Source organism: Parasteatoda tepidariorum, chromosome 4 (assembly GCF_043381705.1).
Source record: "Parasteatoda tepidariorum isolate YZ-2023 chromosome 4, CAS_Ptep_4.0, whole genome shotgun sequence".
Taxonomy (NCBI): domain Eukaryota; kingdom Metazoa; phylum Arthropoda; class Arachnida; order Araneae; family Theridiidae; genus Parasteatoda; species Parasteatoda tepidariorum.
In genome coordinates this window covers 36,467,175-36,479,138 of record NC_092207.1, presented here as the reverse complement: position 1 = coordinate 36,479,138, position 11,964 = coordinate 36,467,175, and the positions used below count along the sequence as shown (strand labels likewise).

Below are 11,964 nucleotides of genomic sequence, written 5' to 3'. Positions count from 1 at the left end.
TAATTAAATATAGAAGCGAGACAGTGGATACGGTTGAGAAGTAGAGTAGATTATTCTTTTTTGAGCTGATTTTGCTTTAAAAATTATTAAAGCANGATTTTTCTTTAAATATTTTAAATTGTTATTATTTCTCATGTTTTCTAAATAGAAAAGAGAGAAATAAAAGTAGAAAATGAAGAAAATTAATAAGTTTTATTAACTGCGCATAAGCTGCAAGTACATAGAACTCATAAAATAAGCTAAAATATTGAGAAAAAATGGAAAATAATAAAAAATAATGACAAGAGAAGAGAATTATCAAAAAAAAAAATTTCGAAAGTATTTAAAAAAATATAATTTCTGATAACTGAAAGAAAAAAAAATATTAAAAATCCGGAAAAACTACTATGCTGAATAACTTTTGTTCTGAGAATCGGATTTTCAAGCGTTAAGTGCCGATCTTAATGATTTGAAGGGTTGATTTTAAATATGCTCATTAAATTACTAACTACTAATTTAGTTCCAATATTCAAAAAAAGTTGTAATTTTTAAATTTCCTTTAAGAAATATTCGAGTCTTTATCCTCGAATTTTGTATTTTGTCATAGCTCAAAATGGGGCAATATTTTACTATTAGATGTAGACAAATAGGCATGTTTTAGGTCTCGTCAAAATACCATATTGGAATTTCAAGTAGGTATTTTGTAATAAGCTTGTAGATATTTTGAATTGTAAGATAAACAGAAAAGTTTGGAAATCTTACAATTCAAAAGTTTAGGCCTTTAAATTTGCACAAAAGCAGTAAAAGACTGTATCTGCCCGCTGTTAAGGCCTGTTTACACGGTTCAAATTCTTGAACGAAGATTGATTGATATTGATGGAAACTTGTTTTGCTTTGAGTTTGGATTGCGTAAACGATCATCCAAGTCCTTGGACGATAGTAGAGCATGTTCTATTTTCCACCCAAGTTTTCTCTCCCTTAACCAATCAGCGTCTTAGGTTTTGTGACGTCAACAACCAGGTATCAGATTATGTCATTTTGTTGTCTGTTTTCATATATTTTAGTCCAAATAAATTTATCTGTTGCGGTTTATTTGTGTTATTATGATTTTATTTGAATTTATTTAGTAATTTTAAACTTATGTAAGTATTCTTTTACCATGTTGAATGTGAACAATGAGCATGCGCAAGTTTTTCTCCCGACCAATCAGTGACATTCAAGAACTTGGATAGTGTGAACGAATCAACCAATTTTTGGACAGAGAAATTCCTCCAATTTCTCGGATTCAAGAACTTGGACCGTGTAAACAGGCCTTCAGTGTCTGACTTGCACGAGCTTTTGAGAAGGTCAATGACACGGAGGTGTTGAAAGAATTCCACTCCTATTTAAATCAAATTATTATTTAAATTTACAATTTATCTCTTATACATATTTTACAGTTAAGTATAAAACAAAAGTAATTAATATTTGCGAAGATAACTTTATTCAGTTATGATTTTTACCATGCCGTATTTATTATTTCATGACAATGCAAAAAATGAACAGATTTAATCCTCTAGCATCCAATCTCCGCTCCAAAAGTTGATTACGTTTTGATTTAAGATACTATCTATCTAAAAGCGGGAAGATTTCCACGCTGAGTTTAGAAAATTTTCAATGTTATCTCACGAAATCCTAAGCCCATGTTCTAGGTAAAACTACCTTTATGTCCTGGTAAACAAGGTGTTGCATACATCTAATCCAATGTTTCAAAGATTTTTCATCTAAAAGACTTGACAGTTTTAAGCCGTTTTATCTTGCACAACTTAAGACCAGATAAGCAACAACAACCTTTTTTATCTTGATCTTCCTTCCAAACGTTAAACAAACAAACAAACAACAGCAGTTAGAATAAAATTGGCAATAAAAATAACTTTTAACGGAATTTTTAATGCATTGCCTGGAAAAATTTTCAGGAATAATAGTGAAAAAACAATGAATGGTATTGTACTCATTCAAATTTCTCTCTGTGTGCGAGTTTCGACTCTTATCCAACTTTTCCATTCATTTTATTAACACCGTCAAATCATTTGGCTTTTATTTCAATAAGTATGGAAAACGTTGAGCTGAGATTCAACAATTGCATCAGTTTCATTAACCTGGTTTCTTATATTTCTTAGAAAGTTTTAAATTAGTACGATTTTCATTTGTAAATAATTCGAAAGTGGATGATTATATTGCATTCCGTTTCCAAATAGTTGGATATTGTAAGTTAAAATGACAAAATTAGAAGTTCCCGATCAAGGTTGGGCATGGGTGGTGGCTTTCGCTGCTTGTATCATTAACATGCTGTTATCTGGGATATCACGTATGATTGGTATTTTATACGTATATGTGCTACAAATGTATGGAATTACCAGACAAGAAGCGACCCTCCCTTTTGCTGTAAGGAATTCTGTCCGTATGTTATCAGGTAAATATAATTTGATGGATATTTAAAATTTATGTACCGTAAATACAAATTTTTTAAGCTCTTTTTTTAAATTACAGCTTTATTTGCTTGCTTTGACAATGCTATTAACTAACTTTGATCTAAATAGGAATGCTTGAAAAATTATAATTAAGTAAATATAATTGCGATTGTTACTGCATAGTAGAGTTAAATTAACTACAGTTAACTAATTTGTATTTCATTATTACAGTTAACCTTTTCATATTGTTATTTTCTCAAATCATTGTTTAAATTAATGTTACAGTACCACTGAATCAATGAGCTCGAAAACCGGTCAAAGGAGAGTTTCTACTACAAATTAGACGCACTATTAGATTGTATGTAAAATCTTAATTATCATGTCATACTATACAGCTTTATTGTTTTTCCGCGACTGAAGCTACTTTGCACTTGTTTATGTTCGTGTATTAATTGGTTAAATTAGACGATTTGATAAATCAGACGATAGATTATATAAATATAGAATATTTACTATATCAGGTATTATTTTAGTATATTATAATAATTCGTCCAAATTATTAGACGCACTGTAGTCTTATATATACANACATATCGAAAAAAAGAAAACTCTTACTAATCACGTATTTTCTTATAATAAAATGTTTCCCGATAAATATTTTAATCATAGATTATTATTTATGTAACTAAGAACAGAACAGCATATATCGTTTTTAGACAGCTTGTTGCTGTCAATTGAAAACTAGAGAAGTCTCCTTGTGGCAGAAAATGCTTCACTTACTGTTAAACCTTGTATTGGAGAACATCAAAAATTTAAAAGAACATTTTATTAAGGATTTTTACTTAAGGTTTCTTACCGAAGAAAGATCTGAGAATGGTCATTTTTATAATTCGACACTCAACATTGAGCATTCATGCACAATCCGACAATATTTCCACAAGTATTTATTGTCAGGTGAAATGCATTTTTCTCAGTATGCGTATTTATTAAATATATATTGCATTCAATTAATAAAGCCTTAAAGTTGATTTCCACAATATTTTATAATCTGTGTCTATGAAGTCTATTATATATATATATATATATCAAAGCATCAGCTTTATATATATGACTATCAGTTGTTGACTTCTAGCAATGGTATTATACTAAATGATATTGAATATTACTATCAGTGGCGTAAAAAGCACCCCCCCCCCCAAAGCTTGCTGCATGGGGGAGATTGAAGCAGGATGTTTGAGCTCGCATGCTCCGGAAAAAATAACGCGAATAGAAATGTTTTTTATTGATCCGTTATCTTTTTAATTCACTTAAGAATAATAACCCTTTACTAAACTTTGATTATAATTATTGTAAGATAGTGAGATATTTTCTGGCATAATAAAAACTTATTTAATTTCAAGTGGTAAGTGTATACAATGTTTCAATTCAGTGACTTTTCTAATTTCCACCTTTTCATCTCAATTGTCATTTTCATTTTCTCAAATTAAATTAAAATTACTGATTATAAATACCTCTATGTCTCTTCGCTATAGTGTTTATGGTTCTTACTACGTTTATAAATTCTTTGTGGTAGGGAGCACTTATAAATCTTGGGTGTATTTAAGCTAATGTACGCCACTGTAATTAATCTTTATTTGATGAGATGATTCTAAAAATATATTTTGCTTAATTTGATAACATAAATCAGCGAGGAAGGACAGCAAATAAGAATTAATTTATAATTATGGCTATGAATTTTTAAAAATATATTTCGCTTTATTTGATAACATAAAGCCATGGGAAGGACAACAAATAAGAATTAAATTATAATTATAGCTATGAATTTCTAAAATATACTTTGCTTAATTTGATATAGCCACTGGGAAGGACAATAAATAAGAATTATAGCTTATTGTGCCAATAAAATGTTTTTCAGTTTTGTGAATAATTTCGTAGTGTTCATCAATACATTGATTATTTTTTTCACCCTGTACGAAAAACGGATATTCAGCTAGCATCTATCTAGTTGAGAATTCATTCAAACTTTTTAAGTATATCTTTATTTATGAGTTATACCAATTTACAAACTTCGAGTCGTGTTGTAGTGTAGGAGAAGATACTTTAACAAAAAAGACAAAGGAAAAAAAAGCAAAAAAACTGTTGAATGAGAACTGAAAATTAGGTTTAGTGTTAACTATTTCAGTGTCTAAAATAGTTTTATACACTATCTACCAATAAGTATTTGGACACCTATGCAAATGACTATATCTGCGGTCCAGAGATACGTCACGCCCTCCACCGGTATATACCGTGTAGGGAACAAAATCGACTTTAGTCCCATGCAAGATACCTACTGCATTCTTTTGGAGAACAATGTGCTTCCTACGTTGCGGCAGTTTTACAGGGTGGACCCCTGTTACTTCCAGGACAACAATGCCAGCTGCTATGTTTTCGAGGGCCACCAAGGCTTGGTATGGTGCCAATAGGGTTAATCGAATGGACCGGTCGGCCCAGAGCCCTCTATCGAGAACCTCTGGGACGAGTTGGATCGCCGAATTAAGGGGTGTACTGCCCGTCCAAAATCGGTGAAGGAACTTACATATCTTTTGCAAGCCGAGTGGAGGAAAATGCAACTAGCCGTCATGCAAGGACTTGTGGAAAATATGCCCCGGAGGGTTTACGCTGTAATTGCCTCTAATGTAGGCTCTACCAACTATTGATTATGAATAAAGTTTGTTTTTCTTTTCAATCACACGTGTCAAAATACTAATTGGTATATAGTGGATTAATTAACTCATAAATAAAAAAAAATTACAGTTCTTTGTTGTTCATCACAATTCCTTTCCTTTTCTGTTCTTAATTTAATTTCTCAGGTCCTCTTGTTGGAATTGTTGGTCAAAGTTTTGGTATACGCACCATAACATTCTCCGGAGGTGTAGTTGCCACTGTTGGAGTTGCGTTATGCTGCATTGCACCTGATATAACTTGGATAACAGTGTTTTGGGGTGGAATGCACGGCAAGTATATAAGATTTCTTTTTTTTTAAAGTGTCTTACACGATTAAACAGAATAAAATCAAATAAACTGTTAGCTTAATTGAGATTTTTAGACTAATTGAAAGTAGCGCAATATAATTATACACTACAATTTACGCTACTATAATTACACTACTATATTTTCAAATAGTTCAGATTTACGAAAAAGACTATAAAACGTTACTGGACATCTTTGTTCCATCTAGTAGAAATTGTAAAGTATTTACATGATTATAAAGAAAAATTTCATTCCAACCACAATACTGCCCCGCGCGCTTCAAACATATCGACTTAAAGAAAGTAGGACTGTACTTATAATGAAGTTCACTAATGTCATTCTAATGTAAAATGCAGAAACAAAGAATCTTCTTCTGTTAAATTTTGCCTTCCATTGGATAATTTCACTTCAAGAAAAAGAAGATCATTGATACCCAAACAAGTGACATAAGACCTTAACGCCAGCTGATTGTTTATAAACAAGATGGCGTGCTGAAGTCGAGCTAAGTGTCTCCATTAAAATGTTAATTAACTTGAAGTTAATTAAATACAACGTCGTATCACACATCGAATTCGTTAAAATATAATTATTTCTCTACGTTCTTTACTTAACTTAGATTTTTTTTGTGCATTCTATTGTAACCGTGATACATTTTTGTTTTATGTACCTGGCAACTTCGACACATAATTAATTTGTTTATGCTCTACATGACTCGCGCTTGTCTTTTTTATTATTCAAGAAATATTCAGTGAAAAAATTTAAATCTTCGTAAAAGAAAATAGAACGTATCAAAGAAAATTCAAACTTGACGGGCTTGGATTGCCTGAAATAGTATGGAAAGAACAGTTTCTGATATAAACAAAAGCCACGTTTCAACAACCAATCAGGATTGAGATAATACCCATATTACGTCACTTGCAGGATTCCATTTCTTTAAATTATGATGCATACTTAAGTATATTTTTTGTACGGCGTATTTATTTTATTCTANCTTCAAGAAAAATTAGATCATTGATACCCAGACAAGTAACATATGACCTTAGCGCAAGCTGATTGCTTATAAACAAGATGGCGTGCTGAAGTTGAGCTGAGTGTCTCCATTAGAATGTTAATTAACATGAAGTTAATTAAATGCAACGTCGTATCACACATCGAATTCGTTAAAATATAATTACTTCCCTACGTTCTTTACTTAACTTAGATTTTTTTTTTTGTGCATTCTATTGTAACCGTGATACATTTTTGGTTTGTGTACCTAGCAACTTCGACACATAATTAATTTGTTTATGCTCTACATGACTCGCGCTTGTCTTTTTTATTATTCAAGAAATATTCAGTGAAAAAATTTAAATCTTCGTAAAAGAAAATAGAACGTGTCAAAGAAAATTCAAACTTGACGGGCTTGGATTGCTTGACATAGTGTGGAAAGAGCAGTTTCTAATATAAGCATAAACCACGTTTCAACAACCAATCAGGATCGAGATACCCATATTACGCCACTTGCAGGGTTCCATTTCTTTAAACTTATGATGTATACTTAAGTATATTTTTTGTACTGCTTATTTATTTTATTCTATATCAGAAAAAAAAATTTCTTCCAAAAAACTACTGAGCTGCTCTTATTTTTATCTTTTAAATCTTAAAAATTAAATTATGTGATTACATGAAGGTATTTTTGTTATTAAATGCTAATTAAAATTTTGAAGTTAATTAGTGCTTGTCACTCGAGTATTCCTTCAAATAAGTTTCTAATTTTCTCTTCGCAGGTATTGGATTCGCATTTGCCAATACTTTGTTCCAAGTGGTGGTCAATGAGTACTTTGAGAAGCATCGCGCCACTGCATCAGGAATCGCTCTGTCAGGAGCGTGTATAGGCAGTCTTGCGTTTCCAATTATGATAGAAGCTATTCTGGACACTTACGGATTGTCTGGAGGATTTCTCATGATAGCCGGTGTGGTGATGCATGTTCTACCACCCGCTCTTCTCCTGAAATCACCCCCTTGGGTGCAGAACCCTGAAAAATATGCCAAACAGTGTGAGTTTCAAACATTTTTTATGAGGAATACTTGTTTGTCATCATAGCATTCATAAAACTAATTTTAATCCCTTATTTTGTTCTAAATGATTCTGATAAAAATTAGTCCGAATATCATTTTTTATTTTTATTTTAGTGCCCTTATTTATTAATTTGTGACCCATTATATATAAATTTAGTCTGACTGCAAGGGGACTCTAACCCATGATCCGTGTAAAACTGAGGATATTTCACGTCAGCACTGTGGTCGGTGCAAGCCGGATGCGGAATTCGTATCGACCAGCCATCACCGGGATCGAACCCTGGTTCACCTCATTGGAAGGCGAACGCTCTATAATCAATATGTAAAATTAATATGTGAATTAATGGTAACATTAATATGTAATGCTGAAATTAATGTGTAAATTATATGTAATTTGTATTTGTAATATGTAAATTAAGATTTCAAAAACTATTTTTAAGGGTAGTCCCAGCTGAAAACCTTGTGATTATTACATGTAATAATGCAAATTGTTTTAATTCTAAGTGAGCTTAAAGCAACTGCTTTTCTAAACTGTATGATTACGAGTTTCTACTTCTCGTTCGCAGTGGCTGCAACCAAAACACAGCAGTCAGCAACTTCTATGGAATCTGTATACACTACTGATTCAGTGGTAGTGATTGACGGAAAGGGAAAGGAACGAGGCTCGCATCCCATATCGGACATAAATAACCAAGAAAACAATTCGTATGGCAGTTCCAAATTAACTTTCACTCAAAAAGGACAACCAGGGAAAGGTTCGGAAGTCATTTGCAATTGGTATAGTATAAAAGAATCCCCAACTCTAAAGAAAGCTCACCAGGTAATATTTTAATGTGTTCATTCTAAGCAATCTGTACTTCATTCATCGGATTAAATGAAAAGTGTGTACGAAATAAATATTTAGGAAGATATTTCAGCTAGGGTATGATCCTACGTTTTGATTAACACATTGCATGTAGCTCACGTGACAGTATACCATGGAAAATGTTTTAAGTATGCATAAATGGTACAGAAGATAGGAGAATACTCAGTCAATACTAGATTTAATCGACAACCAATTTTTTCTACTGAACTTGTAGAGTTAGCGACAAACTTTCTATGACTTTTATATAATATTGCCCAATATTTTTATAAATTTCAATCTATAACGGCCGAAATAAATTTTTCGGGAGAGTTATTTCGAAAATCGCCAGCAATGTGTTCGAAATGCCAAATGTTCGATAATTGCTAGCAAATTGCCATCATCTTTGACAGCAATGTGTTATTTGCTGTCAAAGCTGACTTTTACAGAAGACTGTAACAGCAGCACTATTAAAGTAGCGCCACACCTATCGAATAATTTTCTCAGGCGGAATGTTATCTCCCTTCTGTCACGCAAAAAGTGAAAGTATTAATTTCGTGCAAGAACTGGTATGATGCATAATTTTCATTGTTGTAACACTATCCAAGCTTTGTAGCGTAATATGTAACAAAACAAAATTCATTTAACTATTACGTCACACAATACTGAGTCAAAGCTAATGCTTTATTCTCTGCAACGGAATATTATCCTAGCTTTGCCATATTAAATTCGACAGAATGGAATAATTTAGTAGATGTTGTTGCCTTGTCCAAGTAGTACAGGAGAATAAAATAGCAGAGAAGGCTCCCCAAGCAGTTCTGAAAATGTCAAACACCCTTGGTAAACAGAGCAGTTGATAGTCTGTGTGGTTTGGGTCTATGTTGTAGAGTTTAGCCGTTGTAGAAGGACAATTGAAAATATGGCCTGGAGAAAATTTAATTTGAGGACAGTGAGAAGTGAGAACGAGTATTGTAACTTCTTTGACCATCAGGGGATATTTCCATTCCTTTACGTAGTCTGGCTATGGTTAATGAAGTTATCCGGTAGCAATTAAGTTCTGAAATAGAATTCTTCTTGAGTGGTTAGGTGGTAAGTTTACGTCTGACTATTGCATCAGCATCGGTAAATATTAAGCTATTGGAGAGCTTCAGGGAGTTTTGGTCTTATTTGTGCTAGGTTATCAGCCTACTTATTGCCGAAGACGTCTATGTGGGTCGGTATTCATTGCCAGGTGCATGCTGTTTGTGCTGCAACTATTCTGTTTACAAGAGCAATTATTTCTTGGATAAGCTGGGAGTTGCTCTTTGGGATCACCTAATCGTCACCCCAATGTAATACGTTAAATATTTTAGTAACATGGAATAATTTTAATAAATTCTCAAAAAGACGGGGATAATTCCTAACATCTTACTTTCTATGATGGTACATAACCAGAGACATTTCTATTACCAAAGCTCTAATATATTATTTAGGGATCTTCACTACATACTTCACCTTCTTAACCAGTACTGTAGTATCTCCAAAGTTTTAAAAAAAATGCTGTTCAATTTTTTTTTCATTTACACTTTTTCGTATTTTTAGCTTTAAATTCACAAAGAAGATTAAAATGCTATTAGAATATGAAAATATTTGTATGTTGTTATAAGTATATATGATAAGAGTTATTCCTAATAGCAAATTACTTTTGCAGATGGATTTAGCTGTGAACACAAGCTCTGAAAAAGTGCACACAATTTCTGAAAAAGTTGAAGACGCTGCTCCAAGCAAATTAAAATCAATAAAGCAAGAAGATAACCAACAGTCTTTAATGAATGGCGTCAGAAGCTTTGCTAAACTTTATACCAATCCACTCTACATTTTAATTAGCGTGTGTCTAACAACATATATCATACTAATAATTCCAGTATTCACTGTTATCGTAGACTACAGCATTGATAAAGGAATACCGGAAAAGCAAGGAAAATATCTCATAAACGGTTTGGCTATTGGAGAGCTAGTCGGTAAGACTTTTCAGTTTATCATTATAGGACAGTTAAAAAAATATGATTCTAAACTAACTTTAAATGTCAAAGCTTTAATCCCTTCCTTCTCGCTCTCGTGAAAATGACGGGATGAGAATTCGCCCTCCATTTCTCGCTCCCGTGATATTGATGGGATGGAGTGTTCAGTAGTAACGCGCCAGTAAGAATAAAACTAATTTATTTCTTTTGCCCCGAAAAATTTTATTTCTCATTTTACACACCAGATGGTAGTACCAGAATATCTTTAAGGTAATTAGAGATAGTTAATTTATTTTAAACTAGATGTCAACACTAATCAAATACGTACTACGAATACAAAAGCCAAAAAAATAGGCACTTTTATGACCATTTTCTTGAAAATTAACCGATTGTTAAGGGGTTAAGCAATGGTATTAAAGCACTGTCAACAAAATTCTTTTAAAGTTTCGACTTTTTTTTGCAACGAAAATCAAATATCGATTTATCATAATCAAATATCATAAAGTCGAAGAGAAAAATTAAGAATTGTGCTGTTTGGTTAATGCATAGCTGGCACTTTGAAAGAGGTTTTTTTTCTAATATCAAAATAGTAAATGCGTCGAGTATTCAGATTTTTTTTCGTAATATCAAACAATTCATCATTTTGAATATCGCCAGAACAAGGGTAGTATGTATTTAGAAGCATACACAAGGAAGCGATGGGACACAGCAATTGGACACAGAACATAATCAAGTTCCAACTTTTTTTGCATAAAATTTTTTATTGCAAATTACAACATTATTATTTATTTGTCGTATGAAATAAATTCAGCAATTTGAAAAAGTCTTCCTTTCACTCTTAAAGTGTTTCTGTTTTTGTGTAATACTGTATTAATATTTCACAGGAAGACTCGGTTTCGGTTGGGTAACTGACAGAGGAATCATGACTATTCCAGCCTTCATGACATTAACACTTGTATTGCAAGGTGTTTTCACCATTTTCTTCCCACTCACCACTTCCCTCTACACATTCATGGCTGTTCTCATGATGTTTGGCATGGCTTCAGGCAGCATGCTTGTGCTATTTCCTGTACTGGTCCTCAAGTACGTTGACATAAACTCCCAAGCTGTAGCCATGGCCTGCGATGGATTCATTGCTGGACTACTTTCATTTTGTTTCCCCCTTCTTATAGGTAAAGTATTGACCTTAAATCTATGTCTTAAATGCAAGAATATCTAATGGTGATCATCGTCAGAAGAAGAAAAAATTACATAATCAAGAACGTTTTGAAAATTTGATTTAGAACAATTAAAATGACAGGTCAGATAACTGTGGTCGAAACCAAAGCGATAACGAAGGAACAATTTACGAATCCTATGGGAATATTGTCACAAAAAAAACGATAATAACATTGAATTTTTGGGAGGAGGTTATAATTTCGCAAAAATTCTTCTACCGTGTCACTAGTAACGCATCAACAGGGAAATAATTAAGGAGAGAATGGTGATTGTTTTAAAAAGTTAGATCCAATATGAATTGAATTACTGTAGCTAGCCCTCCCTTTCGAAGTGGGTATATGCTATTATCTCAAACACAGTGTGGTGGAGAAGGGTTAAAGGGAATATATACGGAATATTATCCTAG

General features: G+C 32.5%; 1 protein-coding gene across 1 annotated transcript in view; it reads left to right on the top strand.

Moving 5' to 3' along the window:
- The first annotated feature begins 1,891 nt into the window (after positions 1-1,891).
- Positions 1,892-11,964, top strand: part of LOC107453231 (monocarboxylate transporter 12) — a 13,399-nt gene continuing 3,326 nt past the window's right edge. Inside the window, exons 1-6 of the mRNA XM_021147046.3 lie at positions 1,892-2,431; positions 5,282-5,425; positions 7,208-7,477; positions 8,066-8,319; positions 10,031-10,340; positions 11,225-11,512. Of these exons, the coding sequence (XP_021002705.2) occupies positions 2,236-2,431; positions 5,282-5,425; positions 7,208-7,477; positions 8,066-8,319; positions 10,031-10,340; positions 11,225-11,512 (1,462 nt within the window). The 5' untranslated portion in view covers positions 1,892-2,235. The remainder of the gene's footprint in view (positions 2,432-5,281; positions 5,426-7,207; positions 7,478-8,065; positions 8,320-10,030; positions 10,341-11,224; positions 11,513-11,964) is intronic.